At 37.6% G+C, this 16,442-nt stretch overlaps 1 protein-coding gene and 1 long non-coding RNA gene across 2 annotated transcripts; both read left to right on the forward strand.

The window, feature by feature from the left end:
* The first annotated feature begins 1,026 nt into the window (after nucleotides 1-1,026).
* LOC144644814 (ras-related protein Rab-8A-like) lies at nucleotides 1,027-11,833 on the forward strand. The gene is made up of 8 exons (XM_078504366.1): nucleotides 1,027-1,201; nucleotides 4,185-4,245; nucleotides 5,898-5,958; nucleotides 6,041-6,118; nucleotides 6,898-6,987; nucleotides 8,466-8,531; nucleotides 9,400-9,453; nucleotides 11,522-11,833. The coding sequence occupies exons 1-8, from the start codon at nucleotides 1,069-1,071 to the stop codon at nucleotides 11,603-11,605; spliced, it is 627 nt and encodes a 208-aa protein (XP_078360492.1). The 5' UTR covers nucleotides 1,027-1,068; the 3' UTR covers nucleotides 11,606-11,833.
* A 2,971-nt stretch (nucleotides 11,834-14,804) lies between these two features.
* On the forward strand, nucleotides 14,805-15,660 carry LOC144642092 (uncharacterized). Its single transcript, XR_013568697.1, has 2 exons — nucleotides 14,805-15,334; nucleotides 15,424-15,660. It is a non-coding gene; the product is annotated as an uncharacterized LOC144642092 (long non-coding RNA).
* Nucleotides 15,661-16,442: the final 782 nt, after the last annotated feature.

The raw sequence follows: 16,442 nt of genomic DNA on the forward strand, positions 1-16,442 counted from the left end.
GCAAGGTGTAACTCGGTTGTACTTTTTATTGCATTAAAAATATTGCAAACATTTGCACCATCAACTTAGCTTATACAAGATATACACACTAAAAGGAGTTCATGAATACATGAAGACTTTGAAATTCAATGTGATATTTCTTACCGCTGCTCAATAGAATGATACGTCGTCGATCAGCGGCTTTTTTGGTTCTGAATTTTCTACAATACCTCCGCATGGCCATAAATAAATTTCACAGTATCATCAACCGTCGGAATGTTATCAGCTGATGATATCCACGACTCCATGTACACTATAACTCCAATTCCTCTGGATTCTAACTTTTCTATCTGCCGTCAGATAATATTGCGTGTAGAGTCGACACAACAACATCAACACATCTATCAGCCATGCAATTCAATGAGTTCCAAACGAATCGAATTGTGTAAGTTAAAATATCAACGACTTGAATTGCCAAAACCAGCTTTCAAAATTCGCTTTCTTCTCGTCTCAGTCAGCCCCAGCCTTCCCCTTTCTTTTACTGAGCAGGCGCAGACGAACATTTATGCAGAGGGCATGCGCTACCGGATGTCGTGGATTTTACGACATCCGGTAGTCAGTGTTACCAGAGCCCTTCGTTTCGCCGACCACGTGACCAAAAGAAACGGAGGCTCTGGGAACGAGAATGGGCCAGACCGTAGACAATGAACCATAAACAATGAACGGTCCCTAAAGTATGACTTTTCAAAATGACGTTTCAAACGGAATGTATGAGAGAGTCGTTACGTTTTCGACTTCCGTTAAGGAATTCTTTGTTCCAAACAGCCAATCCAAAAAATTCGAATTAATTCAAAAAGCCTATGTCCCCAGAGCTTTGTTTTCTCGTGCCAAGCCGGCTAAGAGAAACGAAAGGGCTATGGGGACGAGAATGATCAGATTCACTCAGATTCGACCCAGGCCCCAGCCCGTTGTTCAAAATGTGATAATTTTAAAATCGACAATTAATCTCGTACCCAGATTTTCTCAACCCTCGTACTACCGTGGTAAGTGGTAAGTAGACATCTAGGTACGAGATCACCAAGGCTTCAAATGGCCAAGACATATGACTATCTCTTCAAAATATTGCTGATAGGTGATGCAGGAACTAAGAAAACGCAGGTCCTGTTTAGATTTGCTACCAACGACCCTGCTTCTGAAGATTCAGCAGCGATTTCCACAATAGGTTGGTTCAATGTTTACAGTACGATAAATAAAGTGTCCCGTTTTAATTCTTGCAATTAAGTTTCCCTTCTCTTGATTGATAAGCTTATGTATTTGTTTATATATATGAAAAATGGCAAAGGGAAAAAAATCTCTGTTTCGAACTACTTGGTGAAGGAATTGTGCTGAAAATGGAGCAATGGACAGTTGTATCATTTACCCCTGGTGGATGGCCAGGGCTCTACCACTTAATTATTAACTCAGCTTAGGGGAGTTTATTTTGCATAATGGTCATTTGTCCAGTACGTTCAAATTTATTACAGTACCAATTACAAGTTGTCATCGATATAAATACTTTGCTGCTAACACATTATAATGTCACTATTTTAAGATTCATGCCATTTGTGATTGAAGTTGTGGTCCTTTAATCCTGGGGTATGTAATCAAACAAACTCGAGCCAAAATTTAATGGAACGGCGTGCAATCTTATTTGCTTTGAGTTTGATTATCGAACAAATCAAACCACTCAGCCAGTCAAACAACATTGAATGCAATCATACTTAATCCAGTTTGAGTGTTCAGAATACATTTCTATTGACGCCTGAAAGTTTGGTAAGCTAATGTTCAATAGATTAGGATTGTTGACCTCTTGGTATTCAAACGTTCAGTTGTCTTTGATTGACCAAATTTATTGTGTGCTCAATTACGTTCGAATACCTAACCCAATGGAATGTGGTGTTTGCCTGGGTTTGATGGCTGTGACTAAAAGTGGAACGGGGCATGGGGACTGGAACATAAGGACACATGTTTGGGATGCCGGATGCGGAGACGTGTGACCTGGGACTTGGAGATGTGGCACTCGGGAAGTGGGACTTGGAGACGTGGGACGTGTGGACACAGGGCCATGATAAACAAACAGAACCAGTTTTTGTGTTGAATATGCATGCCAGAGGCAACGAAAGGAAAGATACGTGTCACAGTTGATTTTGGAGCTAAATGTCAATGATTTTGGTCACATGACTTTGGAATTTGATGACTCAACTGTCATACGTATCTTTCTTTTTCAACATCTCTGGAAATTGTATTTTACACATTCAACGCAAAAGCTGGTAATGTTTGTTTATCATCACCCCAGGTCCCCACTTGCAGTTGTCATGCTTGCAGACAACTGCCTTCTTTTCAGGTGTTCATCTGGGGTATAAAAGTACAAGATATTTGACTCATTAAATGAGCATATTACTGCTTCAGTTTGAACTTAAAAGTTGCAATAAAGCGTTAGCCATCAATCTGTTGCTTTCAGATTTTATGTTTTAGTCTCTGTATTTATTTGTGTCTCTGTATTAATTTGTGTCTGTGACTTTTATTCTCAGAACCTACTTATTGTTTAAGTGTCTGCTAATACATACTACTTATTAACCGAGAGTGAGGTCATTACAGGGGAATCTCAGACCGAGGCCTTGATGTATTGACCGAGCGACAGCGAGGTCAATACATCAAGGCCGAGGTCTGAGATTCCCCTGTAATGACCGAACGGACGAGGTTAATAAGTTATTTATTATATGGCGTTTAAGCACTATTCAAAAAAAGAGTATAATCAAGGGAAAAACACTGGAGGTAAAACTCGCTCTCTTGTGGCTCTCTTCGTCGCTCATACTAAAGAAGTATCGGTATGCTTATATTTTTCTTTCAGTCATTGAAAAGATAGTTATATTTTGTCGGCATTTTTTGTTGTTTTTGCCCCCTTGCTAGTAGCTTTTACTCACAACTCAAAAAACCGTCGAGCCGAGAAAAATTTTCATAATGCCCGGTCATTACAAGAAAATAATGCCTGCTTAGCAGCCAATCAGAGCGCGCGTACTATGGTAGCCATATAATAAAGACACTTAAATTGCATGTCCCTTTGGTGTCTGTGTGAATGGGATTCCACTGTGTTCCAATGCATTACATACTGTTATTTTGACAGATAAATGTACACAAGTAAATTTTTCTGAATCCAGTTAAGTAACAAATTAATATGTACATACTAGTTATGCAACACTTTCGAGTGGTATATACTGTGGAATATTCCACGAGTCACTTGAATTTTCGTGGTTTACACACGTCAGCCTTTTGGCAAATGTGTATACGAAGAAAATACAAGTGTCAAGTGGGATATTCCGTGGGATACTACGAGAAAGTGTTGTGTAACTATTTTATACCATGCCATAGAAAATACGCTGACTAAATTTCACCGGGACAAAAGATCGCAGTTAGGCCTTTCTCGATTATGCTAGTAAAACTGGCATTTAATGCTACTAGAAATTCTCACATAAAGCCAAAAAAATGCTAAAATAATGGTGATTTCTTTAAAAAATGCCATTTGAATTCCAAAGAATTCTTTGTTTTATTTCAAACAAAACGTACAAACTCTTACATCATATGCTCATATCAACAACAGGTGATACTTAATAATTGTTTGTTTATAAAACTTGGGTCAGAATTAAAACTTTTTCAGCCAACAGCGACTATAAACAGTCATATTTGAAGCACTACCATGGTCTATCTTGCCGACGCCATCTTGGCTGAGCAAGAGAAAGACCACCCATACCTTTTTTTCCTATGGTGTACACACACAAGTAACACAACACAAGTAACACAACGCACAAACAGTCGAAACAGACAGAAAACAATCGAATTAAGTAATCAAAATTGTGAAACTTTAGGATTATTTGTTTTCCTTCTGAGTTCTGACTGCTGAAATCTGGATCACAGTCATGAAAAATGACAGAAATGCTAGCAATTCTTTTTCAAGAAAAAACGAAAAAAAAATGCTTGTTTTCCCAAAAAATGCCGAAAAAAATGCTAGCATAATCGAGAAAGGCCTAATCGCAGTACACGATGGAAAGGTTGAGTTGAATACTGTCAAATAAACAACTGCTTTTCTGTACTCTGAATGGCTGTATTTTTTATGGCATGGTATAAAAAGGGATATTTAACATTTCAAGTTTAACACTTTTTAATTTCAGGCATTGATTTTAAACTAAGGACAATAGAGTTGGATGGAAAGAAGATAAAGCTTCAGATATGGTTAGTGAGAATTAGGCCCAACCTCGAATAAGCGCCCACCTCGAATAAACGCCCACCCTGAAGGTAGGAAACGTTAATAAACGCCCAGCCTTGAATAAGTGCCCGCCCCTACCCCCACCCTCCACTGCCCAAAAAACTGAAGTGCACAAGAGGAGTATTGATACTGTATTTTTTAGTGACAATAAGATTGAATTTGAGTAAGTAGACTTCTTTTAGATTAACTACATATAAATAAAGACCGAGTTTTCAGAATTTTTGGTACATTTCTAAGTTTTGTAATTATTTATTGTTTTTTGCAAAATAAACTTACTACTTGCTGAAAATTGTAAAAATCCCAGCATCGAATAAGCGCCCACTCTCAAGGTCCAAAAATTTAATAAGCACCCTGAGGGCACTTAATTTAATAAATACAGTAACTAAATGATCCTGTTGACTCATCAGTTAAGGTCATTTGCATGATATATGAACAAATTTAAGTGCTTTCAAAGAATTTGAAGGAAAGCTAAAGAAAACACTTTTATAAGCAAGGTAGAAAAATACAAAAGATGACAAATAAAATAAACTGAAAATAAACAAGGACAAAAAACTTAACGAGACATGTTAAATGTTACAATCGTGATGTAATTCCATCATCTTCTAATATCCCTGATAAGTTTTAGAGGAGAAGCCACGAGCCAAGCGGCCCACACTGCCGGAGCTTATCCCGGTTTCCATAGCATTAAGCAGCTAGGATTATTTCTACTTCCCCCTGAATGGGATGCTAGTCCATTGCAGGGTTCTCCCCAGCATTATGTCGCCGGTACCCATTTATACACCTGGGTGGATAGAGGCACTATGAGAGTAAAGTGTCTTGCCCAAGAACACAACACAAGTGACCCCGGCCAGGGCTTGAACTCAGACCGCTTGATCCGGAGTCCGGCACACTAACCATTAGGCCACCGCGCCTCCCACAATATCCCTGATAAGTTTTAGAGGAATTAGTGTTAAAAATAATGATAGACATAAAGCTGTACAAGATTATAACACCCGCTCAAGAAATGTGGCTAATGAACTTATTTATATGCAAGAGTCCTGTGAGGCCTCAAGTGTATTTAATGAATTTTCTTGTAGTCATTCAAGGGCTCTACTTTGTTTTTGGAATCACACGTTACCCGCCAGGGAAATTATCCGCTGAAATTGACTTACTGGCTTTAATCATGCAACAACCTGCATTTGTGTTACTTGCCACTCAGCTGATTTCATTTTTATTTTATTCAAGATTTGAAACAAAACAAATATTTGCATGTGTCAGCAGGAATATAGCCAGGCCTGTGAAAAAAAGCAGGAGATGACATAATGAGGGAAATTCATCTCACGCTCACTGCGTGACTCGCACAAACCCAAGCCTGTGTAGTACTAGTCTCCGGCTGATCCTTGACAGCCATTTTTGGGGCTTGTTGCGCAACGCTTCGTCCCCGAGATCGAGCATGGTGAGAAGCGTTACATGATGAGCCAAAATGTCTGCGAAGGAGACGCTTATGTGTTTTACTCAAGTAACTGCTTTTCTAAAGATTTTTGTTTTGTGGCACTGCACTGTGCTTTAACATTCACTGCTGAGTTATAAGGTTTTTCAAGCTTCTTGTTTTATATGTATTGGTTTATTTGTTAAATAGGGACACCGCTGGCCAAGAGAGGTTCCGTACTATCACAACTGCTTACTTCCGTGGTGCCAAGGTGAGGAAAAAGTAATACATGAATGAATTTTTAGAGAAAAATGGTTGTAGAATGTTGATTTATTTTGTACTATTATACCTAGGGAATTATGCTTGTGTATGACATTACAGATTATGCATCCTTTGATCATAACCAGAACTGGATCAGAGATATAGAAGAGGCAAGTCAATAATATTTTTTTAATTCATGCTTTTCAGCGATATACTGAAAAGTTTGAAAATAACTGATAATGTTGGCAGTGCTTTACTGTAAAGTGATTTGTGAAAGCTTTCTTGCAGGGCGTACAGAATACAGTTGTGATTAGAAATATATTAAGTATTTTAATCTTTTTGATTAAAAGTGTTAAACTTCCAGGAAATGTACATTAGTTGATGTTTAATTTAATATTAATGTGCCATGTTATTTGACATATTTTGTGACAACTTTCTGATACCTTTCCTTTGAACTCAGTGGCTTGGAAATTGAGTAAATTAATTAGAGAATTGTAAGTGGCGAGCTTGCCATGTTCCACATTCACTCTCCAATGGTTTGTCAACTCTGACCCTTCCTCACTATTTGTCTTTAGAACGGCCAGTTGGAACAGATTACTCATGAAAAGGTTGTCAAACAGATGTCAAAAGTTATCAAAAATTAATCAAGAACTTCATTCACAGCACTGTGAAGTATTTACTAATGCATACCTTACTGTCAAAATTTTTTATTAACAGCAACTTTGAATAAGGCTTTCTTAGCTATTCTGCATCATAGGGGCTTAAGTTCAGAAAGTGCCCGCTGCTCAGCAGTGCTACATGTGCTTGAACATGAAGCTCTCCTGCTGGATTGCCTTCTGATAGATTAACAAAATAATTTCCCTTGCTAACGTTAATTTAGAGGGAGAATTTATTCTGCTTCTTTGTTACTACTGGTAACACTATTAATAGTGTGTTTCTTTTGATCCAGCATGCACCATCAGATGTTGTGACAATGTTAATTGGCAACAAATGCCACAAGGAAAACAAAAGGATGGTCTCATGGGAAGAGGGAAAACAGGTGCAATGAACAGTCATGTGTCAGTGGTTACCAAATTGGTATTAAATGAATCTTGATTCATTGGTAAACAAGTTGTAATCATTTTCTTGATATACCTTATTATAGGAAATTTACGCTTGTGTTAATTAAGGTATTTGAAATAAAGGCGACTTAAATTAACGCAAATTGAAGGAAAAATTACTTTCCAATAAAGGAAATTATACGAAAGAGGGGGGTAGCATTTCAAAATGAAGGAAATTAACGCGATGAACACAAAGTAAAATTAAGAACTTGTTGAGATAACAGGAACAAGTTTACTTTAACATAAAGGAATCTGACTGTCTCGAGGGTTCTTCACAGCTTTAGTGATCCGGCAGATTTCCACCCTGATGAAATTATGCCTTTTCCTAAGAGTCAAGACGTCTGGACTGTATCGGGAAATAGGGGCCAAAATAATGAAATTAAGGTCATGGAAATTAACGCTCCACTTAATTAACGGCGCGGAAATTAACGTTTACAAAAATTAACGCGACTTAAGTTAACGCGAATCTTTTAAATTCGCGTTAATTTCATGAAGCGTTAATTTCCTATAATAAGGTAACAGGTCACCGTAAATTATATGGCTACAGTTTAAACTGTTAAAAATAACCCTAAATTTTACCAAGCTCGTTTTGGAGTCATTTGCACTCAAAGCTATTAGGTTAAGGTGTTTTTAAGGGTTTATGCTGTTGCTATGGCAACATCCACTGTTATGAGAGTGGCAGTACTCGCCCATCAAAGAATAAGTGCTGAAAACTTTGTCAGCCACATTAACAAATAATACCGTAAATGCTCAAATTAGTGCCTGGGGCACATATTTAATTTTCTAAGGCGAGAGAGGGGCGCTTATTTCGTTTATCAATTTTCAGCCTCAAAATGACATTGTGTTTATTTCTAGTGAACCCACACTGTAACATAGTATTGAAAACCTGTAATAGCAAATTAATAGGCTTTAAGATGTACTTGGTGGTTGAAGTCACTGGAGGCAGGGAACGTAAAAATGGCCTTGTAATTCTAGGAACTTTCAAAGCAATGACAAGAGGCTAGCGATTTTGGGCGAAGTTTTTTGAGGAACTAACTAACTTAAAGTGCCTATGCACTCACAAGGATATTTCCTTGTAAACCTGCCATATTTAATAAAATTACCGTAACGTCTCGCCCTTTTTGGAGAGAGGGTGAGCGGGGAAGAGCACTAATCCGAAGGGGAGGCGCTTATATTTGAAGGTGGGCACGGCGTCACAAGCGTATAGCTTTAATCCTTACCATGTCTAAATAAAGGTAAAGGTAAGGGCGCTAATTCGAGCATTTATGGTACTCGGGATTTTATTTTTGGAAATTAGTATGCTGCAAGAATATTTCATGAATCCATTCCTGTTAATAATATATCTCTAATATGGTTAAAATGAATTGTATTCGTGTTTGAGGTAACACAACTCGTATTTCTTGTTTTTTCCTTGCAGTTTGCGACAGAGCACGGAATGAAATTCATGGAAGTCAGTGCAAAAGAGAACATTAATATAGACGAGGTACACACTTATGTTATTCTAAATTTATTTCAAATTTCTCCTTCTTTTTCTTCTTGCTGTTTTAACGGCCTCTATCTCTCAGCTGGAAACATTTTGATGTGCACCTTTATATAAACCCAAATATTTAACCTGGATGAATTTCAGGTATCTCAAAAAATTCTAATTTTCCAATATAACAGAAACAGCTTTTGGGACATTTTCCAGCATAATTCTACATTAACTGTAATACATTTTTTTAACAAGTTTTTAAATTTACAAAGGGGTCGTAGTTTCAGAGTTAGCATAAGGGTTTTAATTTCAGGGTAAAGAAAAAAAATTGCCCTTAACGCGTTTTTCTTATAAAAGTCAGTGTTTTTTGTTAAAAAAAAGTAAGTACTCCATCGAAGTATCATATAGGGATGTCAACAACATGCAATAATCAGCAAGCCTTCTGTCTCAGTAACTTGAGTGAATTTACCTGTCTATTATCCGTGGAGAGAGGCGTGGTGGCCTAAATAATGTTAAGTGCAGTGTGAGCCCTGGACAGGGTCACTGCGTTGTGTTCCTGGGCAAGACACTTTACTCTCACAGTGCTTCACTCCGCCTGGTGAAGTAGAAATACTCCTAGTCACTTCATGCTTTGGAGACTAGGAAATCTCCAGCCTGTTGGACCACTAGGCTTGACTGCAGACTTAACCCTTACATTACCCTTTTCCGTTTCAGGGACTTAAGCATGACACATTTGTATGTCAACTACTTGGAAAAGTCCGCTGAAAATAATAATAAAAATACATATTTTGCCTTTTTGGACAGTGACATGAAACACCACACAAACAAGACTAACAACAGTTAATAATATTGTAAACGCCAGGTTTATTTTTGTCTGCAGGCTTTTTACACCCTTGCAAGAGATATCCTTGTATTGGAAGAACAGCGAGTTTTGGTAATTATTATTTCAGTTAGCTTCCAAACAGGGAGCCTTTGTTTCAAGTAACATTTTGTCTAATGTTTAGGGTTGTAAATACACTCACCGTTCAGTCCTACTCCTATTCTAAGCACAACTTTCGGGTGGTAGTCAGTTCCTTTCAGGTACCGTAATGATTCAATTTTGCGCCCTCCTTCCAATAAGCGCCCCCTGTTCGAATGTGTTTTTGTCAATAAGCGCCGCTATTCGAATAAGCGCCCGTATTGTGGACAACTGCAGCCCCTACTGAAGTCATCCACGTCGAATAGATGAACTCATGAACATTCACCGTACCGTACATGTATATATTTACTGCTAAAATGAACAATTCATTTAAAAGTAACTGAACTTTCAACAATTTGTTACTGTTACAGTTTCTGTTATTGTTAGTTATTATATTTAGTAAAGTTTTGTTTTGATCATTTGGTTGTTTCTCAAAAAATTAAATAAGCGCCCTGTCCTGAATAAGCGCCCTGTCTCGAATAAGCGCCTTCCCTTTAGGTGCCCCAGGCGCTAAATCGAATCATTACGGTAGTCGAAACTTTCAGTTACCGAAAATTATGCCCGCTTTGTACGTACTCCCATTAAAAATTGTGGCAAACATTTGATGTTAACGGAATCTTTGCTCTTGAGGCAAGTTGACATTGTGTTATTTGAAGCAATGCCCAAATTACAATTTTACCTGACAAAGGAAATTAGCATTTACATATAACAATAAATAGAACGGTAATCGAATTATCCAACTTTATGATGTCAATGCGGTGCCCAAACAATGGGCTATTGCATTTAGTATTCGCACCCCCACCCCCACCCCCCTTTTGAGGAAAGGTATTTGCAGGTATTTCATTCTTACCCCTAAAGAAATCCTTTAAAAAACGTCTTAAATCTACTGAAAATGCCTTACACCCCAATGAAATTCTTTGAAAATGAGTTAAACCCTCAAGAATTCCATTAAAAAAGCGTTCGCCCCTAAGAATTCCACGAGATTTCCGGGTTTTACCCCTAACGATTCCCATAGCTTTTCACCAATTCCCCCTAAAGGATTCCTGTATTTCTTATCTTACCCCTAAGGAAATCCATGGGTCTTTTGCCCTTACCCCCAAAGAATTCCACTGTTCCTTAACAGGTTGGGAACAAAAATTTAATGCAATAGCGCATTGACGTTATAAAATCTAAAACGGCGGAGCGCGGGAACGTTTAAAGCGATAATAGGACAAATTAAGTGTAAAAGGAAAGCGAAATACAAGGTAACATGGGCTAAAACAGTGAGATAATAAAGGATGATTGTCTCGGAGGTGTAGTTTTATTTTTTATTTAAATTAGTTACTGAAAAGCCCTGTGGGAGTTGACTATGAAAGTTCTTATCTTATCTTAACTTATCTCAGGTAAATAGCAAAGGATATTCGGAGTTTGAGTAGCCAATCAGCCAGGGCCGTAACTAGCAAGAGGCAAGACAAGGCACTTGCCTCGTCTAGATTTTAACCCAAAATTAAAAACAAAATATGTTTTGTTGGGAAAATAATTCCAAGTTAAACAAGTTTGATTTTTCTCAAGAAATACCTTATGAAAAATGACGAAGAAAGAGTTCCAGAGCTTCTAGATTTCACAATTTTCTGGATGGCATGCCCCCAGAACCCCCTAGCAAGATCTTGCCTCGTCTATAGTAAAGGTCTGGGCCCAGTTGTTCAAAAGGTGGATAACACTATCCACCGGATAAATCACTATCCAGTGGATAAGTCTTAACAAAACATACTACGCTATCCACCGGTTAGTGATTTATACGGTGGATGGCGTTATCCACCTTTTGAACAACTGGGACCCGGTTACGGCCCTGTCAGCGCGCGCCAAAAACGCTATCCTCTGTTTTAGTATATAATAAAGTAGCATATATATCTTTTCGCAATATCAAAATTGTTTCTTCTGTTAGTACCTACAGTGCGTTATGAGTGATTATACTACAAAGTGTCAAGATCGATGATCACTCTGTGTTTGTGTTATGTGCGTGTTTCTATTTTTTCAATTTTCTTTCTTTCTTTTTTTCTTGTAGGAACAAACGAATTGTCAACCACAGTCATCATTACAGCCGCCACCATCATCATCTGTGGAAGATAAACATTGTGAAGTTTTGTAAAAGTCGAATCATAAAAAATATCTTTTTTCTACTTTGGAGAATTTTATACGCGCAGATTCTTTGTATACACTAAAAGAAAAAACATTTACAGACAATAAATCGTACGATAATCTAGTAACCCAACAAATCTAAACGAAACGTAGCAAAACAGTTTAGTGGTGCTCAGCTAACTTATGTTGTAATTGAAAAAGGTTAAAAAAAATGAAATTAAAATGGAATATATTCCTACTTAATAGTTTTGAAAACATGAGAAAAAATGATATTCTAATTTGTCAAGCCTAAACATATAAAAGGCTGTAATAACATCTTAATTGCTGTCTAATTTTTACCAATTGTAATATAAAAATTTCACAGAAAAAATAATAGTAATATATGAATTAAAATGTTGTTCAATGTTAAACAATATCACAATGAAATAAAATAGTAATTTATATGTATTTCCGTGAAATGGTTTGTTTTATCGTTGTCATTACAAAGACTAGACAGTGTATCCAATAAATTTAATTCTCTATTAAAGGCAAGGCGAAAAGTATTATAGTTTTACGCAAGATTTGAACTTAAAGAAAATAGGTTAAGTTATTCGGTGAAGAAATGTTAAAGAACCTTTTCAAAAGTCACATGTTTTTGGGAAAGTTACATCGTGTTGAGTGATCACCAGACCTCTCTCAGTTTGACCAAGTTCACACGATCTGCCACTGAAGAAATGGTCGAGAGTGAACAACCCATTTTCGTCCAAAATTCTAGTCGCAGCGACCTATTTTGGTCCCAGCGACTAGTCCCACGAATTCACAAACTGGTTTTGTGCGACTAGTACCTGCGTCCAAAAAAAGAATCAACCAATCAAAAACCAAAGTGACTAGTCCCTTCGTGTAAGCACTACAGGGGACTTATCCCTGCAACTAGTTGCGCGCTAATAGGCGTGACTAGTCTGTGTGTGTGACTAGTAAACTAGTGTAAGTGATTTTAGCGATCGCGAGTTGGGCAAAAATCGCTAAATTTAGTACTCGCTAAAAATTTTCTCGATTAGGCCATTTCCGAGTTACCCTTTGCCTCTGTTTCAAAACAAGTCTACATGAGAAACTATTAAAAAAAATGAGTTTGATTTGCATGAAAATAGGCTTGTAGGTGAAACTCATTTTCATATGAATGGTTTCGCACGTGGACTCGTTTTCAAACAGAGGCAAAGGGTAACTCGAAAATGGCCTATTGAATAAGCGTTTAGTTTAAGTACTTCTTCCCCACCCCAAAGAAAAACAAAATTGAACATAGTCGACTTAAAAATTGTTTAAAACAATGGAGGCCGGACCCTTTATCTGACATCTTTCTGGCAACACAAATGTTCATTCAATTTCAAGTGAGGTTGTTCTTTTATTTGTCCATAATTTAAACATGGTATACTGCTACAGCTCACGCAACCTGCGTGACCCGTGCAAACCTTTGACTTTTGTGTATTGGGGGCTCTTGCGCGATTTATTAATTAATATATTTATATTAATATATTTATAAATTTGGACAATTACGTCATTCACGTAATATCCAATATGTCAAACTATGCTATCAGTGATGACACAATCTTGACTACATTCTTGATTTTATGTGACTCGTGTGAATAATAAACCTATTTGGCCAGGATCCATTACTATAACTTTTTAAATAATCTCGTACCCAGATGTCTACTTACCACGGTAGTACACAACTGGTCAAGTGCTTTCAGTTCGCCAATCTGATTGGTTGATGAACAGCTTCAGCATTTGCGCGCGGATGATGCAAACTTTGTTTTGCACGCGCGCACCGTACGTTAGCTAGAAAGAAAATATTTGGATTCAAAGGCTTTTCTAAAAACGCGTTCATGTTTTGAACATTACTCATGTGAATTAGCTACAGATACAGTTTGTAGTTCAAGCTTGTTAGTACAAAATGTTTTAAATTGACGATATTCGGGGGTAAAAAGATGGGCTAAAAACTTTGCAAATCTGACGCGTACTTGACGCGTACAGCTAGCTTGTACGCGTCAAACACAGCGCGCGCTTTTCCCCGCCGTTGAAAGCTGGGTTGAGTGTTTTAATTTATCAGCAAAACATGAGTGGCGCCTTTTTTTCTTCCTCAACTCTATCTCAAGATTGTGTTACTTGTCTTTCCTTGTATAGGAGAAAAGTTCATGAGCTTTTTACAACAGCCAAGTGAGCTTTTCATCCACTAAATTGCGGAGCATGTGTATTAGCGACGTGTGTCAGATTTCTGACACATTTGACGCGAGCAAAATCCGACTTTACCAGATGTTCTCTCCAAGGGTTGAGAAGATCTGGGTACCCGGGGGGGGGGGGGGCACGCAAAAAAATTTTTATACCATTTTTGACAGAAATTGTACCCCTTTCGTATACCTTTTACTGAAAAAGGGTACCCCTTTCATATACCTAAAAACATGGCATAGACTTAGAACAAGACGTTTTCTTGTCATTTTCACGTAGCGCTTAATACATTAAAATAATACAGCCATAAATTGCGTCTTTTCGAAATATTTTAATTAAAGGCCCTTTTAAATACCTAAATGACAGATTTCCATACCCTTTCATATTCCAAAACCTGTAATCTGGGTACGAGATTACTTTCTAAATATTCCGCCCCTTTTAGAGAGAAATGAATTTTTTCCATGTATCATTCAAGCGTTTTGAGTTTATTGTTGGAACTGAATTGAAAATTGCGAACCCAATAATAACGTGTCAAAGTGCGAGACATATATACGTCATCGCAAAATCTGGTTTGAGTTTATTTTATTTAACAATCGGAACAAAATAAAAATTTGCAATCCTAAGCAGGAATTTGTCCAAGCATGTGGATTAAAGCAAGAGATGAGGTAATTAGGGCAATTTGGCACACGACTACAGCTCACGTAAACCTCGGACTTCCATGTTCTCAAGTGGCATGGTTTTTGCTGTACTGCGCCTTGCCTTTCAAGCAAAACAAGGACTAAACATTCACTGGACGGTTTTAAGAGGCTGTATCTGTAATAGTGGTCTGCCCGATCTGGCTTGTTAAATAGATTTCGCTCTTTTCTAGTGTGTTGCAAGACTTTCATGTACTTATACTAAAAACACAATTCACTTGACCGGATCATTAATTTTTTTCGAGTTTTTAAGGATTTTCGGTTCACCCGAACGAGCACTTGTAACGACCACTGTCAAGGCTTGACATTTTGACTGTTACGGACGTCTACGGACGTACGGTTGTTACTATTGGAATTTCGCTCGATGATTCCACTAGAAATAACAATATTTGACATACAAACTTCGACTTAATGTAACCTATGAATCAGCTCAAGGCAGTAACTTTGTGCTTTTCCTTCCTTACTGGCGTACAGCAAAGATTTTCCATCGCAAAACGTTGAACGTCGAAGAAACATCTGAAGAAACGGCCTGTCAGTCACTACTTCATGTATGAGGCACTATACGGTACACATACGGTACACAACGGTACTCCATACATGAAGTATATAACCGACCAATCGATAAACATGTCAGTTTGGTCTTCTTTACCTGATGCTTGCTGTTTTGTCGTGAAAACAACTTCGCTGTACGCCGGTAAAGAAGGGAAAGCACGAGGTTACTACCTTTAACTGATTCAAACGCTACATTCAGTCAAAATCTGCGTGTCAAATATTGTTATTTGTTGTGGAATCATCAAGCGAAATTCGAACAAGAATGACCTTACGCCCGTAGAAATCGTTGAAATGTAAGTCGAGCTTCCATTTTTAAACACGATTTATTCTCTTTCAGTTGAACTGCACTGCATTTATATCTAATCTTTGTTTATTTCTGAAGGTGTGAGGTATGTCTGCGAGGCCAGTTGATGAAACTCCTCGTCCTGACGAGTCCCTCAAAATGGCTGCAAACATGAAGATCTTCGAAATTGGGCAAGTTTACACAGCTGTAAATATTTCATTAAGACGATACCAAAAGGTTTTTTTCGATAGGAACATTTTCTATTACATCTACTTTTCGGCTGCGTTGGTTTGATTGAAGTAGACCGCCTCACTTTTTCAAAAATAAAGTTTGAATCTGAGCCGTTTTCAAGTGTTTCATCAAGGTGTGTGGTAGGGGTGTCGTTAATGTTTTGCTGCTAGCTTGATTCGAGCTCAATGTTCGTGAAAGTCGGTGTGATAAATTAAAAAGACATAATTTAACAGGCTGTAGTGTTTGTTTGGTACAGAAGTTGTTAGTTCTTTTTTAATTAATTTTCAAAGTTGTGGTAAATTTAAGCCTTGACAGTGGTCGTTACAAGTGCTCGTTCGGGTGAACCGAAAATCCTTAAAAACTCGAAAAAAATTAATGATCCGGTCAAGTGAATTGTGTTTTTAGTATAAGTACATGAAAGTCTTGCAACACACTAGAAAAGAGCGAAATCTATTTAACAAGCCAGATCGGGCAGACCACTATTACAGATACAGCCTCTTAAGCTTCTTCAAGCTTGTTGGCTTAGTGTGAAAGCTCAGTGTTGGTGGCTTATATTTTTCAGTAATGTACTGGTCATGTTGTTTTAACACAGTTCAGAAATAAAATATGATGTAAAAATCAGCTGTAGGCAGCTCGAGAAACACGTAATTTCTCTGCGTCCGCTGCCTTTGTTGGAGGCTGCATATCCTTAAAATTTTGCCATCAAGAGGTCGGATGTACAACTCCCATACAAACTCTGTATTTTTTACATTCTCGTAATATCCGACGACACTTGCAGAGATAACGATTTAGAGTTTTCTTTGTTTTTAAGCTCCCATAAGCGGACGCCCCAAAGAAAATCCTACTAACAACCTCTGTATCTTGTTTTTTATCAATCCACTTCACAT

Source organism: Oculina patagonica, chromosome 2, assembly GCF_052425735.1.
Source record: "Oculina patagonica isolate OP01 chromosome 2, crgOcupat, whole genome shotgun sequence".
Lineage (NCBI taxonomy): Eukaryota > Metazoa > Cnidaria > Anthozoa > Scleractinia > Oculinidae > Oculina > Oculina patagonica.

Excerpts from the sequence above, each read along its gene's own strand:
- LOC144644814 (XM_078504366.1), top strand. The coding sequence starts at position 1,069 with ATGGCCAAGACATATGACTATCTCTTCAAAATATTGCTGATAGGTGAT. Across the intron at positions 4,246-5,897 it reads AAGATAAAGCTTCAGATATG|GGACACCGCTGGCCAAGAGA; the intron begins GTTAGTGAGAAT and ends TTTGTTAAATAG. Across the intron at positions 8,532-9,399 it reads AGAACATTAATATAGACGAG|GCTTTTTACACCCTTGCAAG; the intron begins GTACACACTTAT and ends TTTTGTCTGCAG.